Raw genomic sequence first — 19,923 nt, 5'->3', positions numbered from 1 at the left:
CAGCCTTGTCTGGGAGCCACACCAACATTTCCTCCAGCAGCTGGTTCTGCGCTTTGTGAGCAGCTTGGCTGGCCTTGTGGGAATCGATGAGGGCTGTGAGGAGCCCTTCCAGCTGGGAGACTGGAACACTGGTCCCTGCAGGGGCTGGAGCCGGTGGCAGAGCTGAGGGGCCCTCCTCACTGTGTTATCTCTTCTGGGAACATTTTCTTGGAGGAGCTCTCCTGGCTGCTGGCAGCTCTGGTGTCTCCATGTCCTCCCTGGAGACGCTCCAGCTCTCACGGGACTGGCCGTGTTTTTCCTGGGGGACACTCTTCTTTGATGGCAGCTCTGGTGTCCTCATGTCCTCACTGGAGCTGCTCCAGCTCTCATGGGACTGCCACAATTGCCCCTGGTGAGCTCCCTTGCTCTGCAGCAACGCCTGCTCTGCCTGGCTGGGAGGGCAAGGGCTGCGCACATCCCCTTGTGTCCCAGGACCCTGATCCTTCCTGCTGGTGGCCAGCAGGGACTCCTCAGTGTCCTTGCTGCTGCTGGCTGTTCCCCCACGCTCTCTTTTCCAGGCTGATACCTCCTTGTCCTTCCAAGACATCTCCTGTGCTGCTCTCAGGAAAGCACGTGGAGCAGAGCAGGCTTGACCCTGCTGCTGTCCCAGGCATGCCATGACAAGGTCTGTAGCCTCTTCCTTTTCAGGGCTCTCTTCCTCTGGCTGCCTCCTGCTCTGAGAGCTGAGTCTCTGCTCTCTCATCATGGGAGATGTGGGACACCTGCTCTTCTCCTGCTTGGGGCCTGGGGGCTCTTCTGCAGAGCACCTGGTCTGAGCATGCCTGGTCCAGTGCTGCAAGGGGGAGTGATATGGCAGCCCAGCACCTCTGTGTGGAGGGGGAGGCTGGGAGACTTTTTGCCCTGCGACAGGGGCCGCAACCTTCTTGCAGGCCGGGATCCTTGCTGGCGGCCCAACACGCTGTTTTATCTGCTGATGTGCAGCTCTAGCTGCTTTTTGACAGTGTTGTTGAGGAAGGGCAGCTCCTGCACACTGGGAACCACCACCTCATCAGGCTCAGCATGCCACTGAGGTGTTCGAGGAGCTGAGCTTGGCAACTCCTGCTGAGGTTCACCCAGACTGGCTGACAGGCCTGCTTCCTGCTGCCATTCATTTTCCTGGATGAGACACTCCAAGCTCTCCTTGCCATTCCAGCTGAAATCCAACTCCACAGCACTGAACTCGGCTTTGCCTGGGAAGGTTTGCCTCTGCATGCTGGAAACCTGCTCCGTGTCTGGCTTTGCAGGCAGTGGTGGTGGGCTAGGAGGCCAGGACAGGTCAGCGTGCAGGGATTTGCAGATAGCAGCCGGCAGCCCCAGTTGCATCTCAAGTTTCTTTTTCCGGACACGCTCCTCCAAGTCTTCTTGGGCATCAGGGTACAAGAAAGTTGTCTCCGTTTCCATGACGTGGAAGGCCAGCACCTTTGGGCATCGGGGGGGAACACTCAGGTGGGCCTGAAAGTGCTGCTGCTGCAGGCCACTGCCAGCCATGTGGCAGCTGGCCCCCACTTCCCTGCCAGGTGGGCGAGTCGCCAGGTCCTGCTGCTTCTCCTGGCTAGGCCGGGGATACGTGAGGACAGGCTGCACTCTAGAGCCTTGAGCCAGACCTTCTCCATCAGTGAAAGAGGAGAAAGACTCCCCTGAAAAAGAGCTGGCTTGGCTCCCCAAAGTTGAAGTGAGGGAATAATCGCTAGCAGGGGAGAAAGACGTCCCTGAAGAGAAGCTGGCTTCACTTGCTGAGTCACAAGTGATGGAGCTGCTGTTGATGGCCTCCCAGGTGAGCCTGTGCGAGAGGGAGGAGGTGAAGCTTGAGCCTAGCAGCCACAAGCTCTCCCTATGCCCCCTAAGGAGATGGCAGGCTGTGTTACTGCCATGGGGTCCGAGTGTGTGCCCAAAGTCCCCTGCCTGCCTGCCAGAACCCAGCAGGTCCCTCTCCCCTAGAAAAGAGGAGGACACTGTCAGCTCTGCTCCAGAGAAGAAAATCCCTCCCTAAAGGCCTCATCCCTCAGATCTGAGGCCCTTGGATTTCTCCTTGCTCTCCCCAAGCCATTCCCCCTCAGCCCATGCCCCCTACCCTGTCCCCTCCTCAGCTGCCTCACCTCTTTGAGGCCTCCTTCACAGATCTGATTATGTTATCAAAGTTCAGGTCCATCTCCCAGCGATCCGTGATGGGCGTCTCCAGGACTCCAGTGCATCTGCATGTGGGCAGAGGGCAGTATTAATGGGCTCTCTCTTGCTGGCGGCTCCCAGAGGGGGCTGCTGCACTACAGAGGGAAGGGCTCCACTTACGGTGACCCAGAGGACCCTGAAGACTCCTCTGGACCTTCCTCCCAGAGGGAAAAGGCTGCTGGAAGGGGAGATGGCAAGTGAGCGGATGGGGCAGTCCCTCACAGGAGCCCCGGCAGAGGCAGAGCGGGGCGGTGGATGTGTGGGGTCTCAGGGTTTCCTTTGCAGGGCACCTGCCCTTGCCCAGGAGCCGCTCACCTCTGGGCTCCTCATCGCTGCCCCTCCACCTTCTCTTCTTGCACCTGCCTTCCTACACAGGCAGAGAAAGCAGCCGGTGAGAGAGCAGCGTCTCTCCTCCACAAGGGTGCCCTGGCTCCTGGGAACCACTGCACTGGCAAGGGGCAGGTCAGGGACCCGTGGGGAACTTTGCACTGGGCAGTCTGGCCATGGCCCGTGGCTACAGGGGCAGACCGAGGGCAGATGCAGGGGGGCCGGGAGAGTTTCCTGCCCTGCAGGTGATGGTGATGCTCCCATTGCTCTTTCTCACCAGGGCAGGCAGGCATTTCCCCAGCCCAGGCTGGTGCCAAAGGGAGGCTGCGTTGTGTGTGCAGCCCAGCGGTGCCCAGGACCTGCTGTCCCACCTTCCCAGCAGGATTTTCTCTTGTGGAAGAACCGTGACAGTTTGGACATGATTTTTAAATCCCCTCTTCAAAATGCACCTGTACAAGAGCTGCTGCAGTAGCAGCACAGGACAGTCGGGGCTGGAGCTGGCACAGCTGGGACCAGCTGCACACACGGGCTCTGCCTGCTCGTCGCCACCAGCCACGCAGGCACCAGCTAAACCAGGGCCCCACCAAGGCCAGGCCCGTCTCTGCCCTGACCCTCCTGGCCCAGGCTGGCCAGGGCTGGGCTGGGCAACTGCCTCCCCTTCACTCTGCCCAGGCAGCAAGACTGACTCCTACCTTGTGCTTGTTGAAGGTCAGCAGGAGGTAGAAGGTGAACACCAGCATCAGGAACCACAGGAAAGCTGGAGAGATGACACCGTCCATGGCGGTGGGGGAAAAGTTCATTTCTCAGGGATCAGGCCTCCCTCTCACGCGCCAGATCTGCACACAGGCAAAGGGCAACCTCCTTCTCTGCGGAGCCAAGGAAATATTGTCAGTTCCGTTACTGCATTCACAGCCTCCTCAGATCCTCAGCAAACACCTGGGATTATTATTCCCATTAGAGTTACAAGGAGACCAACAGCCCAAGTCCAGATTCTCTGGTCAGGAGAAGAAATCTTCATGAACAGGACAATTACTCTTTACAAACATCCAAGGATCTACCCCTTTGTTCAGGGGCAGTGCTCACCCTTCCTGTGGTCCCTGGGTCTAGGATCGACAGCAACAATCTTCTGAAAACACGCCGAGAAGAACAATCCTAAAAGAACAATTTCAGCGTCTGCTCCCAGGCTCTCTGTCTTTGTTGCTTCCCAAGCCAAAGACCCTTTTTATTCCCCACTGGGCTTTGGGCACTGCACTGGGATGCTCTCTTATCTGCAAGCCAGGCTCAAAATCTACCCCAAACACCGCTGGGTTTCCAATACCCTTTCAAGAATCCTTTGTATTTCAGCCTTATGTCTAAAGTAGGGGGAAGCTCAAATCACCCCCTTCAATCCTATGAACAGAACATACACACACATCACGCCACATCCACAGAAGTGAGTCTGCAAGGGTTTCTGGACTTTGGGTCTGCCCACAAGCACAGCGAGAGCCCACCCTGCCACAGAGACCTTGGTGAGGAGCTGCCGGACTCAGCTCAGTGTGCTTACCTGCTCTTTCAGCTCTCTTCACCTGTCAGCTCAGAGGCAAAGTGACACCCATCCTCCCCAGTGCCACTTCTACACGAGCTCGTGTTTGTGATGCGGTGATGACACAGGGTTGTCCTCTTTTCACCAGTGGTGATGCTGCCACAGTTAAGCTGAGGCAACATTTGTGATGCAGTGATGACATGGGGTTGTCACCACATACCAAAGGCGGCCCTCCCAGAGCTGAGCTAATCCAAGGCAGTCAACAGTCATCCGAGCACGAGGCAACTGCCAGCATGGCTAGAGCAAGCACAGTGTTGCTGGGGCCACAGCCAGCCCACACCAGTCCCCAGCCCTGGCACTGTTCAGGGTGATACAAAGCCTCTGGCTTTTCACAGGGAAGGGCAAAACCCCATCTCCGGGACAATGCCATGATCCCGGCAGTTATATTGTTGTCACTGTCACTCTCTGGTCATGGCACTGAAGTGACCTCGATGGCTCTCACATGAGCTGGGTCTGATTTCTTATGCCTGTGTCACAGTGAGCGTATTTTCATCCTTCTGTAGATTATGAGGTCTCAGAGCATTGTAGTGGGCCAGGAGATACTACAGAATACTTTGGAGATGTCTAGTCCAACCACCCTGCTCAAAGCAAGGTCAGTGGATTATCCAGGACCGTGTCCAGTTAGCTTCCAAGTATCTCCAAGGACGGAGACTCCACAACCTCTCTGGGCAACCTGCTCCAGTTCAACCACCCTCACAGTGAAGAAGTGTTTTCTCATGTGCAGACAGAATTTCCTGTGTTTCAGTTTTTCCCCCTTGCCTTTCTTGTCACTGGGCACCACTGAGAAGAATCTTGCTCTGACTTCTTTATACCCTGTCAGATGTTTATACACATTGCTAAGATCCCCCTGAGCCTTCTCTACTTCAGGCTGAACGGTCCGAGCTCTCTCAGCCTCTCCTCATATGAGAGATGCTCCCAGTCCCATAATCATCTCCATGGCCCTTCACTGGACTTACTCCTTTCTTCTAGCGGGGAAGCCCAGCATTGGCTAATGTTTGCCTGATGATAGCTGCACACACAACTTAGTTCAAAGACCTGCATGTAAGGGCTTCAGATCAGTTTCTTTTTTAACAGCGAGTCTTTAGTAAAGGAGTTGATACCAGGGTCCGGTGCCGTATGAGAAGCACCAAACAGCAGGGAAGTTGGCGGTGAAACTGCATTTTGGCAACACTTGCTGATATGAAATGCATGTGGGCACTGGTACTTTGGAATCTACTAGTGTAGATGGGCCCTGTGTGTTCCTGGTCTGCCAAACCACACATTCACTCACTGGTGCATTCAGATTGAGACTGGATGCATTTCTGGAAGCCTTAGTCAAAAACTAATGAAACATAATGTTCTGTGATATCCTAGAGGTCAGGCATGATGGTCCAAATGATCCGGTGGCCTTAAACTCTATGAACCCTCAGTTGTGGCCCCTAGTCCCAAGTCTCAGATCTGAATTCTGGCAAGTGTGGAGTCAAAGTAGAGCTTTGATGCTTAGGCTTTTCTCTAATTACAGCATTTCTTTGTTTAAGAATTAGGCCCTTTTCTTTTTTTCCGAGGCTCCCCCAGGACTGGTTGTGCATATTGTAGTATTTATGGCCCCTTAAGGCCCCTTCTTACTAAAGGGGAAGCAGTAGGGAAGATGGCCTAGCAAGTCTGTCCACATGTGAAACTCTATCAGACTAGCTATTCTGGGAACAATTATCCCAAGACAGCTTACTCAGTTTCCACACAGGGGCCTGTAAGCTAATAACTCAGAAAACAGGTTGTTCTCGAGAGGAAGTGGTACTTTTGGAACTGGAGGAATAATCATTCCAGAATTCTTTTATGTATCAACCAGTCATTGTATTACCTGCTGCTTTTCTCACCATCCTTTCTGTCAATAGAGAGTGGACCCGATGAGAAATCTTGGTATTGATCATTACTCATAGTCAGAAGGAGTTATTGAAATAGAGGTAGATAATAGGTAACTTGAGCATTGACACCAATATAGGTTTTAATTACTGATAGTGTTTGCTCACTGAGAACTGCTGCTTTCTCACTTGTACTAGGACACTGGCTTTTGGACCAATGATTGGCCTGAAACCACTTTAAGTATTAAGTTCCAGTTTTCATCACAAAGTTGAGAGAGTAGTTAAGTATTTCGTGCCATGGTTATCAGCGCTATGTGTGTGCTTTACACACATATTTGGCCCCCTATATCATAAAAATTATGGTGGGAGAGAACTCCAATTTGGGGCTAAAACTGTGAAATGTGCACATCCAAATTGGGTCCTTCACCAAAGCATGTCGCATTTCAGCAATTTGCATTTGGAGTACAAGAGCTGACAAAGAAGAGGGGGGTGGGGTTTGAATACTGCAAGCTGAACTTCATGATTCCTGAGATCAGAAGACCATTTTTGTTCTCCTTCCTCAGATCAGCAATTCTGCTCCACAACTTTTAGTCCCACCAGCTTTGTGCCAGAGCATGTGCTAAAGCATTCTCGGAGCGATTGTCCTTCCAGTGCTACATTTGATCTTGCAGGCAGAAATGCTTTCACAAACTTCCTCTCTTACTACTTCCAAATAAGTAAGACTCTTGTGTTGGGCAAGTGCTGGTGTAACATTATTAACAATACCTGTGCTTCAAGTTGGGGTTTTTTGTCCTGTCATTCAATACTTTTTCTTCTTTTCTGAACCATGAATGGTTGTGTCTTGCCACTGAAGTCTTGATTGAAGTCTTAGATGACAGCAAGCCAATGCACCGTGGAATGCTTCACAAAAGGCACGGGACACATTAAGGGGTGTAGGGCTATACCAAATAGGTGCACTTGAGGAGTGAATGACCTTGGGAACCCAAATGCACCGGGAGCTAGTGCCCAGCCCCAGCCGGTCAGAACCGGAACGAAGCAGCCCTTGCTGGCCAGCAACGGAAGCAGCTGTTGCTGGGCCATGTCCTTCCCAGCAGCCAATCAGAGACAGTGCTCAGGAGACAGGAGCCAATCAGAACGCTTGGTGCCACAGCGTGTAGCCCACCGGACGACTGGTAACCAGCCGTCTTCCCTAGGAGGACAGTGCAGGGTGTGGAGGCTGTCGGCTTTGGTTTGTGAGTCTCTAATGCTCTGCAGTGAGCAGTGGGTCCACCTGCATGGCAGGGGATCTGGCAAATTGTTAATGAAACATTGTCTAACAAGTCTGTGTGAAGTCTGTGAAGCCTTCCCCCCAGGGAAGGGGATGGAGTCTCTGTCCCACAGGAAAGAAAGATTCCTCAGGTTATGACCCAAATACATGACATTATGGGGAGAGATCCTCCCCTGAGAAAGCCTGGCAGGGATCTCCTACTTGCTGGCTTTGTGAACTGCTGTGACCTGCTCCACCTGGACACCAACCCAGGAAACACCAGCCCATCAGTCTCTGCACGCTGCCAAGGTGTTCAAGGAACTAAGGCTGGAAATCCTGCAGGTGTTTACCCACATCAGCTGGTAGGCCCAGTTCCCACTGCAGTTGGTATTTTTTAATCGATGAGCCCCTCAAAGCACTCCTTGCTATACAGACTGAAATCCAACTCCACAGCACTGAACTCGGCTTTGTCTGGGAAACGTGCTCCAGATACAGTGGGGGTAAACTAAGACCACTGGATAGGACAGCCTGCAGTGGTTTGCAGAGAGCAGCTGGCAGCCCAAGTTGCTCCTCAAGTTTGTTTTACTGGACACGACTCCACATGGGTATATCCGCTCAGATTTGAGGACCTTGCATTTCCCCTTGTCCTCCCCAAGCCATTCTCTCTCAGTCTATGCCTGCGATGGTGGGAGCCCTGTCATGCTTGCTCTCACATGGACCACTTCTGCCTGCTGCGTGGGAGCAGCCTGTTTCTCCTGCCTCTGCTACCTCTTGCCCCTGCCCTGGGTGGGACACCTTTGTCCTGCTCTTCCTGCACCCGGGGCTGCAGCGTCAGATGGAGGTGAGGTCTGCAAGCCTTCACTGCTGGACAGTCTCTGGCAGCAAGCTTTACAGTACCTGGGGCAGAGTGTCCTGGAGCCGGCTCTGTCCTTGGGGCTTTTCCCTTCTTCTGGCAGCTCCTCCATTAATACTCATTTGCACCCTTGCTTGCAACTAGTTTTCGGTTTAAAGACTAGTTTCTGTGGAGGTCTCTGTCCTTGCTCGTCTTTATGATGACCTTGATGGGCAAGGCAGCCAGCATGGGCTTCAGTATGGCCTCCTCTGGCCTCCCCTGCATTGTCTTGAGTCAGCAGCCACCCGGAGGTGTGAGGGGACCGGTGAGAGCTTTGCCATCCCCCTCCCCTCTGCCAGCCCTCACTGCTCTCTTCCCTCCACTTGTGGATCAAGCTCACCACCACCACCACCACCACCACCTCCTCCTCCTCCTCCTCAGCATTTTACTCCCTTCAGCATCAGCTCTGCCCACAGGGAAGCAAAGGGGAAGATGCAGGACTTTCAGCACAGCCCCATCTACCACCACCCCAAAGAGCTCCTCGCAAGCCCCAGAGCTCAGGGCTGTGGTCCTGGCCCCATTCCGGGGGTTTCAGGTCACCTCCATGCCACCCCCACATCTTCCTGCAATGCTGAGAGGCAGGGATTTTGAAGGAGATGGGCCCACTCTGTCCCACAGAAAGGAGGAGAGGTGGTGCCCTCAAAAGCCTTTATCTGCTCTTCCCAGGGATGCTGCCTGTCAGAGTGCTTTGACTGGAGTGAGGACAGTCTGCTGCAGGGGGGAACACCACCTGCTGGGTCTCCATCCTCTCTGTCCCTGTGCTGGACACCGAGCCCCACTGTCCTCTCCCGCTTGCTACCTTTGGGGAACTGCACTGTGCCCACACCTGAAATGCAGCTGTCGCGAGCCAGGGACCTCCAGGCAGCTGGGGAGCCCATAAGAAAACCCTACGAAAATCTCTAGCAGGCGGCCAGCCCCAGCCTCCCGCCCTCAGAGATGTGGAGGGACATCCCTGTCCTCTCATCTGAAACTGCCAACACACATGCCTGACTTGCCTGTGAAATGAGGGTCGAGAAGTGGGCAGGGACAGCGCCACTACTCCCCAAGGAAGAAGAGACCACTGCGTGCTTATTTCAATGGACATGACTTTGTTAGGAGAGCTCCTGCTCCCTGGGAGGGCCTGGCCGGGAGCTGCTGCTCACTGGGTCCATGCCCCATTGGGCCCTGCTCCACCTGCACAGCTGCAAGGGGAAGAGCACAGTCAGCCAGGGCTGGGGGTTGGGGTGCCAGGAATGGGGCTGCTCTCTGTGCTCCTAACCAGCAGCACGGGGGGTCGCTCCCCACAGGCAACAGGAGCCAGCCTTGCTGTGTCCCCAGGGGGGCTGCTCCCACCCTGGCTCTGCCCCTTGCTATGCCCCGGCCTCGCTGGCACTGTGTCCCCATAGCATCCATCACTCCCATCAGGAAAGTCTCACCGGAGAGCCCACCGAGTCCTTCCCCATCACCTCTCGCAGACAGTCCCAGGCAGCCCCTTCCCCCCAGCAGCCCTGGCGATACCCCAGCCCCACAGACTACTGCACCCAGCCCCACTCACTCCAAGAGCGCAGCATCTGCAGCCTGGCGTGTCACTGTCACATGCTGTTGCTCTCCTCTGGAGATCCCTGCGGGAGCTGGCACTCTGCACTCTTGCAGCTCCTCTCCGCCCCTCCCCTTGTTCTTGCCAAATTAGGCCTTGATTTTTTCTAGGAGCTTGGTGCAGGCTCTCTCGAGGCACGGCAGGATGAGGACGAGCCCACAGCAGATGCTGCCCAGCAGAGGTGGTGTCTCCCTCTCCAGTGTCCTGTGCCCAGGCGCCACATGTGAGGGCAGAGGCCCGGTGGGGGCCTGGTGTGGCTGAGACCCCGCCTGCCCAGCTCGCAAGAATGAAGTTGTGGAAAGATGGAGCCCCTTTGCCTGCTGGGTGGGGGCAGCCCTTTCCTCCTGCCCCTGCTGCCTCTTGCCCCTGCCCTGGGGTGGGTGCCTGTGTCCTGCTCTTCCTGCGCCCAGGGCTGCAGCATCAGATGGAGGTGAGGTCTGCAAGCCTTCCTTGCCGGAGAGTCTCTGGCGCCGAGCTTTACCGCATTTGGGGCAGAGTCTCCTGGAGCTGGCTCTGTCCTTGGGGTTTCCCTTGCCCTTCCCCTGCTCTGGCTCCTCTGTTAATACCCATTGGCAGACTTGCTCCAGACTCATTTTCAGCTTAAAGACAGGACTCCTTTGGCGATTTCTGTCCTTGCTCATATTTGTGGTGATATTGGTGGGCAAGGCAGCCGGCGCGGGCGCATCCTGCACTGCTCTCTGTCCCCTGCAGTGAGGGCAGCTTTCAGCCACATGTCTGCAGCACTGTGAGCCAACGGGGTGCCCTCCTGTCGTGTCCTTCCTTGGGGCCCCAGCCTTGTCTGGGAGCCACACCAACATTTCCTCCAGCAGCTGGTTCTGCGCTTTGTGAGCAGCTTGGCTGGCCTTGTGGGAATCGATGAGGGCTGTGAGGAGCCCTTCCAGCTGGGAGACTGGAACACTGGTCCCTGCAGGGGCTGGAGCCGGTGGCAGAGCTGAGGGGCCCTCCTCACTGTGTTGTCTCTTCTGGGAACGTTTTCTTGGAGGAGCTCTCCTGGCTGCTGGCAGCTCTGGTGTCTCCATGTCCTCCCTGGAGATGCTCCAGCTCTCACGGGACTGGCCGTGTTTTTCCTGGGGGACACTCTTCTTTGATGGCAGCTCTGGTGTCCTCATGTCCTCACTGGAGCTGCTCCAGCTCTCATGGGACTGCCACAATTGCCCCTGGTGAGCTCCCTTGCTCTGCAGCAACGCCTGCTCTGCCTGGCTGGGAGGGCAAGGGCTGCGCACATCCCCTTGTGTCCCAGGACCCTGATCCTTCCTGCTGGTGGCCAGCAGGGACTCCTCAGTGTCCTTGCTGCTGCTGGCTGTTTCCCCACGCTCTCTTTTCCAGGCTGATACCTCCTTGTCCTTCCAAGACATCTCCTGTGCTGCTCTCAGGAAAGCACGTGGAGCAGAGCAGGCTTGACCCTGCTGCTGTCCCAGGCATGCCATGACAAGGTCTGTAGCCTCTTCCTTTTCAGGGCTCTCTTCCTCTGGCTGCCTCCTGCTCTGAGAGCTGAGTCTCTGCTCTCTCATCATGGGAGATGTGGGACACCTGCTCTTCTCCTGCTTGGGGCCTGGGGGCTCTTCTGCAGAGCACCTGGTCTGAGCATGCCTGGTCCAGTGCTGCAAGGGGGAGTGATATGGCAGCCCAGCACCTCTGTGTGGAGGGGGAGGCTGGGAGGCTTTTTGCCCTGCGACAGGGGCCGCAACCTTCTTGCAGGCCGGGATCCTTGCTGGCGGCCCAACACGCTGTTTTATCTGCTGATGTGCAGCTCTAGCTGCTTTTTGACAGTGTTGTTGAGGAAGGGCAGCTCCTGCACACTGGGAACCACCACCTCATCAGGCTCAGCATGCCACTGAGGTGTTCGAGGAGCTGAGCTTGGCAACTCCTGCTGAGGTTCACCCAGACTGGCTGACAGGCCTGCTTCCTGCTGCCATTCATTTTCCTGGATGAGACACTCCAAGCTCTCCTTGCCATTCCAGCTGAAATCCAACTCCACAGCACTGAACTCGGCTTTGCCTGGGAAGGTTTGCCTCTGCATGCTGGAAACCTGCTCCGTGTCTGGCTTTGCAGGCAGTGGTGGTGGGCTAGGAGGCCAGGACAGGTCAGCGTGCAGGGATTTGCAGATAGCAGCCGGCAGCCCCAGTTGCATCTCAAGTTTCTTTTTCCGGACACGCTCCTCCAAGTCTTCTTGGGCATCAGGGTACAAGAAAGTTGTCTCCGTTTCCATGATGTGGAAGGCCAGCACCTTTGGGCATTGGGGGGGAACACTCAGGTGGGCCTGAAAGTGCTGCTGCTGCAGGCAGTGGTGGTGGGCTAGGAGGCCAGGACAGGTCAGCGTGCAGGGATTTGCAGCCAGCAGCCAGCAGCCCCAGTTGCATCTCAAGTTTCTTTTTCCGGACACGCTCCTCCAGGTCTTCTTGGGCATCAGGGTACAAGAAAGTTGTCTCCGTTTCCATGATGTGGAAGGCCAGCACCTTTGGGCATCGGGGGGGAACACTCAGGTGGGCCTGAAAGTGCTGCTGCTGCAGGCCACTGCCAGCCATGTGGCAGCTGGCCCCCACTTCCCTGCCAGGTGGGCGAGTCGCCAGGTCCTGCTGCTTCTCCTGGCTAGGCCGGGGATACGTGAGGACAGGCTGCACTCTAGAGCCTTGAGCCAGACCTTCTCCATCAGTGAAAGAGGAGAAAGACTCCCCTGAAAAAGAGCTGGCTTGGCTCCCCAAAGTTGAAGTGAGGGAATAATCGCTAGCAGGGGAGAAAGACGTCCCTGAAGAGAAGCTGGCTTCACTTGCTGAGTCACAAGTGATGGAGCTGCTGTTGATGGCCTCCCAGGTGAGCCTGTGTGAGAGGGAGGAGGTGAAGTCTATGCCTGCGATGGTGGGAGCCCTGTCATGCTTGCTCTCACATGGACCACTTCTGCCTGCTGCGTGGGAGCAGCCTGTTTCTCCTGCCTCTGCTACCTCTTGCCCCTGCCCTGGGTGGGACACCTTTGTCCTGCTCTTCCTGCACCCGGGGCTGCAGCGTCAGATGGAGCTGAGGTCTGCAAGCCTTCACTGCTGGACAGTCTCTGGCAGCAAGCTTTACAGTACCTGGGGCAGAGTGTCCTGGAGCCGGCTCTGTCCTTGGGGCTTTTCCCTTCTTCTGGCAGCTCCTCCATTAATACTCATTTGCACCCTTGCTTGCAACTAGTTTTCGGTTTAAAGACTAGTTTCTGTGGAGGTCTCTGTCCTTGCTCGTCTTTATGATGACCTTGATGGGCAAGGCAGCCAGCATGGGCTTCAGTATGGCCTCCTCTGGCCTCCCCTGCATTGTCTTGAGTCAGCAGCCACCCGGAGGTGTGAGGGGACCGGTGAGAGCTTTGCCATCCCCCTCCCCTCTGCCAGCCCTCACTGCTCTCTTCCCTCCACTTGTGGATCAAGCTCACCACCTCCTCCTCCTCCTCCTCAGCATTTTACTCCCTTCAGCATCAGCTCTGCCCACAGGGAAGCAAAGGGGAAGATGCAGGACTTTCAGCACAGCCCCATCTACCACCACCCCAAAGAGCTCCTCGCAAGCCCCAGAGCTCAGGGCTGTGGTCCTGGCCCCATTCCGGGGGTTTCAGGTCACCTCCATGCCACCCCCACATCTTCCTGCAATGCTGAGAGGCAGGGATTTTGAAGGAGATGGGCCCACTCTGTCCCACAGAAAGGAGGAGAGGTGGTGCCCTCAAAAGCCTTTATCTGCTCTTCCCAGGGATGCTGCCTGTCAGAGTGCTTTGACTGGAGTGAGGACAGTCTGCTGCAGGGGGGAACACCACCTGCTGGGTCTCCATCCTCTCTGTCCCTGTGGTGGACACCGAGCCCCACTGTCCTCTCCCGCTTGCTACCTTTGGGGAACTGCACTGTGCCCACACCTGAAATGCAGCTGTCGCGAGCCAGGGACCTCCAGGCAGCCGGGAAGCCCATAAGAGCCCATATTTCAATGGACATGACTTTGTTAGGAGAGCTCCTGCTCCCTGGGAGGGCCTGGCCAGGAGCTGCTGCTCACTGGGTCCATGCCCCACCTGCACAGCTGCAAGGGGAAGAGCACAGTCAGCCAGGGCTGGGGGTTGGGGTGCCAGGAATGGGGCTGCTCTCTGTGCTCCTAACCAGCAGCACGGGGGGTTGCTCCCCACAGGCAACAGGAGCCAGCCTTGCTGTGTCCCCAGGGGGGCTGCTCCCACCCTGGCTCTGCCCCTTGCTATGCCCCGGCCTCGCTGGCACTGTGTCCCCATAGCATCCATCACTCCCATCAGGAAAGTCTCACCGGAGAGCCCACCGAGTCCTTCCCCATCACCTCTCGCAGACAGTCCCAGGCAGCCCCTTCCCCCCAGCAGCCCTGGCGATACCCCAGCCCCACAGACTACTGCACCCAGCCCCACTCACTCCAAGAGCGCAGCATCTGCAGCCTGGCGTGTCACTGTCACATGCTGTTGCTCTCCTCTGGAGATCCCTGCGGGAGCTGGCACTCTGCACTCTTGCAGCTCCTCTCCGCCCCTCCCCTTGTTCTTGCCAAATTAGGCCTTGATTTTTTCTAGGAGCTTGGTGCAGGCTCTCTCGAGGCACGGCAGGATGAGGACGAGCCCACAGCAGATGCTGCCCGGCAGAGGTGGTGTCTCCCTCTCCAGTGTCCTGTGCCCAGGCGCCACATGTGAGGGCAGAGGCCTGGTGGGGGCCTGGTGTGGCTGAGACCCCGCCTGCCCAGCTCGCAAGAATGAAGTTGTGGAAAGATGGAGCCCCTTTGCCTGCTGGGTGGGGGCAGCCCTTTCCTCCTGCCCCTGCTGCCTCTTGCCCCTGCCCTGGGGTGGGTGCCTGTGTGCTGCTCTTCCTGCGCCCAGGGCTGCAGCATCAGATGGAGGTGAGGTCTGCAAGCCTTCCTTGCCGGAGAGTCTCTGGCGCCGAGCTTTACCGCATTTGGGGCAGAGTCTCCTGGAGCTGGCTCTGTCCTTGGGGTTTCCCTTGCCCTTCCCCTGCTCTGGCTCCTCTGTTAATACCTGTTGGCAGACTTGCTCCAGACTCATTTTCTGCTTAAAGACAGGACTCCTTTGGCAGTCTCTGTCCTTGCTCATATTTGTGGTGATATTGGTGGGCAAGGCAGCCGGCATGGGCGCATCCTGCACTGCTCTCCGTCCCCTGCAGTGAGGGCAGCTTTCAGCCACATGTCTGCAGCGCTGTGAGCCAACGGGGTGCCCTCCTGTCGTGTCCTTCCTTGGGGCCCCAGCCTTGTCTGGGAGCCACACCAACATTTCCTCCAGCAGCTGGTTCTGCGCTTTGTGAGCAGCTTGGCTGGCCTTGTGGGAATCGATGAGGGCTGTGAGGAGCCCTTCCAGCTGGGAGACTGGAACACTGGTCCCTGCAGGGGCTGGAGCCGGTGGCAGAGCTGAGGGGCCCTCCTCACTGTGTTATCTCTTCTGGGAACATTTTCTTGGAGGAGCTCTCCTGGCTGCTGGCAGCTCTGGTGTCTCCATGTCCTCCCTGGAGACGCTCCAGCTCTCACGGGACTGGCCGTGTTTTTCCTGGGGGACACTCTTCTTTGATGGCAGCTCTGGTGTCCTCATGTCCTCACTGGAGCTGCTCCAGCTCTCATGGGACTGCCACAGTTGCCCCTGGTGAGCTCCCTTGCTCTGCAGCAACGCCTGCTCTGCCTGGCTGGGAGGGCAAGGGCTGCGCACATCCCCTTGTGTCCCAGGACCCTGATCCTTCCTGCTGGTGGCCAGCAGGGACTCCTCAGTGTCCTTGCTGCTGCTGGCTGTTCCCCCACACTCTCTTTTCCAGGCTGATACCTCCTTGTCCTTCCAAGACATCTCCTGTGCTGCTCTCAGGAAAGCACGTGGAGCAGAGCAGGCTTGACCCTGCTGCTGTCCCAGGCATGCCATGACAAGGTCTGTAGCCTCTTCCTTTTCAGGGCTCTCTTCCTCTGGCTGCCTCCTGCTCTGAGAGCTGAGTCTCTGCTCTCTCATCATGGGAGATGTGGGACACCTGCTCTTCTCCTGCTTGGGGCCTGGGGGCTCTTCTGCAGAGCACCTGGTCTGAGCATGCCTGGTCCAGTGCTGCAAGGGGGAGTGATATGGCAGCCCAGCACCTCTGTGTGGAGGGGGAGGCTGGGAGGCTTTTTGCCCTGCGACAGGGGCCGCAACCTTCTTGCAGGCCGGGATCCTTGCTGGCGGCCCAACACGCTGTTTTATCTGCTGATGTGCAGCTCTAGCTGCTTTTTGACAGTGTTGTTGAGGAAGGGCAGCTCCTGCACACTGGGAACCACCACCTCATCAGGCTCAGCATGCCACTGAGGTGTTCGAGGAGCTGAGCTTGGCAACTCCTGCTGAGGTTCACCCAGATTGGCTGACAGGCCTGCTTCCTGCTGCCATTCCTTTTCCTGGATGAGACACTCCAAGCTCTCCTTGCCATTCCAGCTGAAATCCAACTCCACAGCACTGAACTCGGCTTTGCCTGGGAAGGTTTGCCTCTGCATGCTGGAAACCTGCTCCGTGTCTGGCTTTGCAGGCAGTGGTGGTGGGCTAGGAGGCCAGGACAGGTCAGCGTGCAGGGATTTGCAGATAGCAGCCGGCAGCCCCAGGTGCATCTCAAGTTTCTTTTTCCGGACACGCTCCTCCAGGTCTTCTTGGGCATCAGGGTACAAGAAAGTTGTCTCCGTTTCCATGACGTGGAAGGCCAGCACCTTTGGGCATCGGGGGGGAACACTCAGGTGGGCCTGAAAGTGCTGCTGCTGCAGGCCACTGCCAGCCATGTGGCAGCTGGCCCCCACTTCCCTGCCAGGTGGGCGAGTCGCCAGGTCCTGCTGCTTCTCCTGGCTAGGCCGGGGATACGTGAGGACAGGCTGCACTCTAGAGCCTTGAGCCAGACCTTCTCCATCAGTGAAAGAGGAGAAAGACTCCCCTGAAAAAGAGCTGGCTTGGCTCCCCAAAGTTGAAGTGAGGGAATAATCGCTAGCAGGGGAGAAAGACGTCCCTGAAGAGAAGCTGGCTTCACTTGCTGAGTCACAAGTGATGGAGCTGCTGTTGATGGCCTCCCAGGTGAGCCTGTGTGAGAGGAAGGAGGTGAAGCTTGAGCCTAGCAGCCACAAGCTCTCCCTATGCCCCCTAAGGAGATGGCAGGCTGTGTTACTGCCATGGGGTCCGAGTGTGTGCCCAAAGTCCCCTGCCTGCCTGCCAGAACCCAGCAGGTCCCTCTCCCCTAGAAAAGAGGAGGACACTGTCAGCTCTGCTCCAGAGAAGAAAATCCCTCCCTAAAGGCCTCATCCCTCAGATCTGAGGCCCTTGGATTTCTCCTTGCTCTCCCCAAGCCATTCCCCCTCAGCCCATGCCCCCTACCCTGTCCCCTCCTCAGCTGTCTCACCTCTTTGAGGCCTCCTTCACAGATCTGATTATGTTATCAAAGTTCAGGTCCATCTCCCAGTGATCCGTGATGGGCGTCTCCAGGACTCCAGTGCATCTGCATGTGGGCAGAGGGCAGTATTAATGGGCTCTCTCTTGCTGGCGGCTCCCAGAGGGGGCTGCTGCACTACAGAGGGAAGGGCTCCACTTACGGTGACCCAGAGGACCCTGAAGACTCCTCTGGACCTTCCTCCCAGAGGGAAAAGGCTGCTGGAAGGGGAGATGGCAAGTGAGCGGATGGGGCAGTCCCTCACAGGAGCCCCGGCAGAGGCAGAGCGGGGCGGTGGATGTGTGGGGTCTCAGGGTTTCCTTTGCAGGGCACCTGCCCTTGCCCAGGAGCCGCTCACCTCTGGGCTCCTCATCACTGCCCCTCCACCTTCTCTTCTTGCACCTGCCTTCCTACACAGGCAGAGAAAGCAGCCGGTGAGAGAGCAGCGTCTCTCCTCCGCAAGGGTGCCCTGGCTCCTGGGAACCACTGCACTGGCAAGGGGCAGGTCAGGGACCCGTGGGGAACTTTGCACTGGGCAGTCTGGCCATGGCCCGTGGCTACAGGGGCAGACCGAGGGCAGATGCAGGGGGGCCGGGAGAGTTTCCTGCCCTGCAGGTGATGGTGATGCTCCCATTGCTCTTTCTCACCAGGGCAGGCAGGCATTTCCCCAGCCCAGGCTGGTGCCAAAGGGAGGCTGCGTTGTGTGTGCAGCCCAGCGGTGCCCAGGACCTGCTGTCCCACCTTCCCAGCAGGATTTTCTCTTGTGGAAGAACCGTGACAGTTTGGACATGATTTTTAAATCCCCTCTTCAAAATGCACCTGTACAAGAGCTGCTGCAGTAGCAGCACAGGACAGTCGGGGCTGGAGCTGGCACAGCTGGGACCAGCTGCACACACGGGCTCTGCCTGCTCATCGCCACCAGCCACGCAGGCACCAGCTAAACCAGGGCCCCACCAAGGCCAGGCCCGTCTCTGCCCTGACCCTCCTGGCCCAGGCTGGCCAGGGCTGGGCTGGGCAACTGCCTCCCCTTCACTCTGCCCAGGCAGCAAGACTGACTCCTACCTTGTGCTTGTTGAAGGTCAGCAGGAGGTAGAAGGTGAACACCAGCATCAGGAACCACAGGAAAGCTGGAGAGATGACACCGTCCATGGCGGTGGGGGAAAAGTTCATTTCTCAGGGATCAGGCCTCCCTCTCACGCGCCAGATCTGCACACAGGCAAAGGGCAACCTCCTTCTCTGCGGAGCCAAGGAAATATTGTCAGTTCCGTTACTGCATTCACAGCCTCCTCAGATCCTCAGCAAACACCTGGGATTATTATTCCCATTAGAGTTACAAGGAGACCAACAGCCCAAGTCCAGATTCTCTGGTCAGGAGAAGAAATCTTCATGAACAGGACAATTACTCTTTACAAACATCCAAGGATCTACCCCTTTGTTCAGGGGCAGTGCTCACCCTTCCTGTGGTCCCTGGGTCTAGGATCGACAGCAACAATCTTCTGAAAACACGCCGAGAAGAACAATCCTAAAAGAACAATTTCAGCGTCTGCTCCCAGGCTCTCTGTCTTTGTTGCTTCCCAAGCCAAAGACCCTTTTTATTCCCCACTGGGCTTTGGGCACTGCACTGGGATGCTCTCTTATCTGCAAGCCAGGCTCAAAATCTACCCCAAACACTGCTGGGTTTCCAATATCTTTTCAAGAATCCTTTGTATTTCAGCCTTATGTCTAAAGTAGGGGGAAGCTCAAATCACCCCCTTCAATCCTATGAACAGAACATACACACACATCACGCCACATCCACAGAAGTGAGTCTGCAAGGGTTTCTGGACTTTGGGTCTGCCCACAAGCACAGCGAGAGCCCACCCTGCCACAGAGACCTTGGTGAGGAGCTGCCGGACTCAGCTCAGTGTGCTTACCTGCTCTTTCAGCTCTCTTCACCTGTCAGCTCAGAGGCAAAGTGACACCCATCCTCCCCAGTGCCACTTCTACACGAGCTCGTGTTTGTGATGCGGTGATGACACAGGGTTGTCCTCTTTTCACCAGTGGTGATGCTGCCACAGTTAAGCTGAGGCAACATTTGTGATGCAGTGATGACATGGGGTTGTCACCACATACCAAAGGCGGCCCTCCCAGAGCTGAGCTAATCCAAGGCAGTCAACAGTCATCCGAGCACGAGGCAACTGCCAGCATGGCTAGAGCAAGCACAGTGTTGCTGGGGCCACAGCCAGCCCACACCAGTCCCCAGCCCTGGCACTGTTCAGGGTGATACAAAGCCTCTGGCTTTTCACAGGGAAGGGCAAAACCCCATCTCCGGGACAATGCCATGATCCCGGCAGTTATATTGTTGTCACTGTCACTCTCTGGTCATGGCACTGAAGTGACCTCGATGGCTCTCACATGAGCTGGGTCTGATTTCTTATGCCTGTGTCACAGTGAGCGTATTTTCATCCTTCTGTAGATTATGAGGTCTCAGAGCATTGTAGTGGGCCAGGAGATACTACAGAATACTTTGGAGATGTCTAGTCCAACCACCCTGCTCAAAGCAAGGTCAGTGGATTATCCAGGACCGTGTCCAGTTAGCTTCCAAGTATCTCCAAGGACGGAGACTCCACAACCTCTCTGGGCAACCTGCTCCAGTTCAACCACCCTCACAGTGAAGAAGTGTTTTCTCATGTGCAGACAGAATTTCCTGTGTTTCAGTTTTTCCCCCTTGCCTTTCTTGTCACTGGGCACCACTGAGAAGAATCTTGCTCTGACTTCTTTATACCCTGTCAGATGTTTATACACATTGCTAAGATCCCCCTGAGCCTTCTCTACTTCAGGCTGAACGGTCCGAGCTCTCTCAGCCTCTCCTCATATGAGA

At 56.5% G+C, this 19,923-nt stretch overlaps 1 protein-coding gene across 2 annotated transcripts; it reads right to left on the bottom strand.

Moving 5' to 3' along the window:
- Positions 1 to 908: 908 nt before the first annotated feature.
- On the bottom strand, positions 909 to 17,090 carry LOC135327788 (uncharacterized). 2 transcript variants are annotated; one of them, XM_064508364.1, is made up of 5 exons: positions 17,037 to 17,088; positions 3,225 to 3,398; positions 2,326 to 2,572; positions 2,136 to 2,231; positions 909 to 1,819 (listed from the first exon to the last, which is right to left on the bottom strand). In XM_064508364.1, exons 4-5 carry the CDS (start codon positions 2,186 to 2,188, stop codon positions 964 to 966), a joined length of 909 nt encoding a protein of 302 aa, XP_064364434.1. In that variant the 5' UTR covers positions 2,189 to 2,231; positions 2,326 to 2,572; positions 3,225 to 3,398; positions 17,037 to 17,088; the 3' UTR covers positions 909 to 963. The 2 variants fall into 2 exon arrangements, with proteins under 2 accessions (XP_064364434.1, XP_064364435.1); XM_064508365.1 differs by lacking the exons at positions 909 to 1,819; positions 2,136 to 2,231; positions 2,326 to 2,572; positions 3,225 to 3,398 and adding an exon at positions 15,184 to 16,720 and having other exon boundaries at positions 17,037 to 17,090.
- Positions 17,091 to 19,923: the final 2,833 nt, after the last annotated feature.

Source organism: Dromaius novaehollandiae, chromosome 3, assembly GCF_036370855.1.
Source record: "Dromaius novaehollandiae isolate bDroNov1 chromosome 3, bDroNov1.hap1, whole genome shotgun sequence".
Classification (NCBI taxonomy): domain Eukaryota; kingdom Metazoa; phylum Chordata; class Aves; order Casuariiformes; family Dromaiidae; genus Dromaius; species Dromaius novaehollandiae.
The sequence above is the reverse complement of the archived record's forward strand: the minus strand, read 5'-3'. Positions and strand labels throughout refer to the sequence as shown.

Bases quoted from the DNA above. Each gene is read 5' to 3' on its own strand.
- LOC135327788 (XM_064508365.1), bottom strand. From the start codon at position 17,089: ATGGACCTGAACTTTGATAACATAATCAGATCTGTGAAGGAGGCCTCA. The intron at 16,721-17,036 runs GTGAGACAGCTG...CCTCTCACACAG, and splicing joins GTGAAGGAGGCCTCAAAGAG to GCTCACCTGGGAGGCCATCA.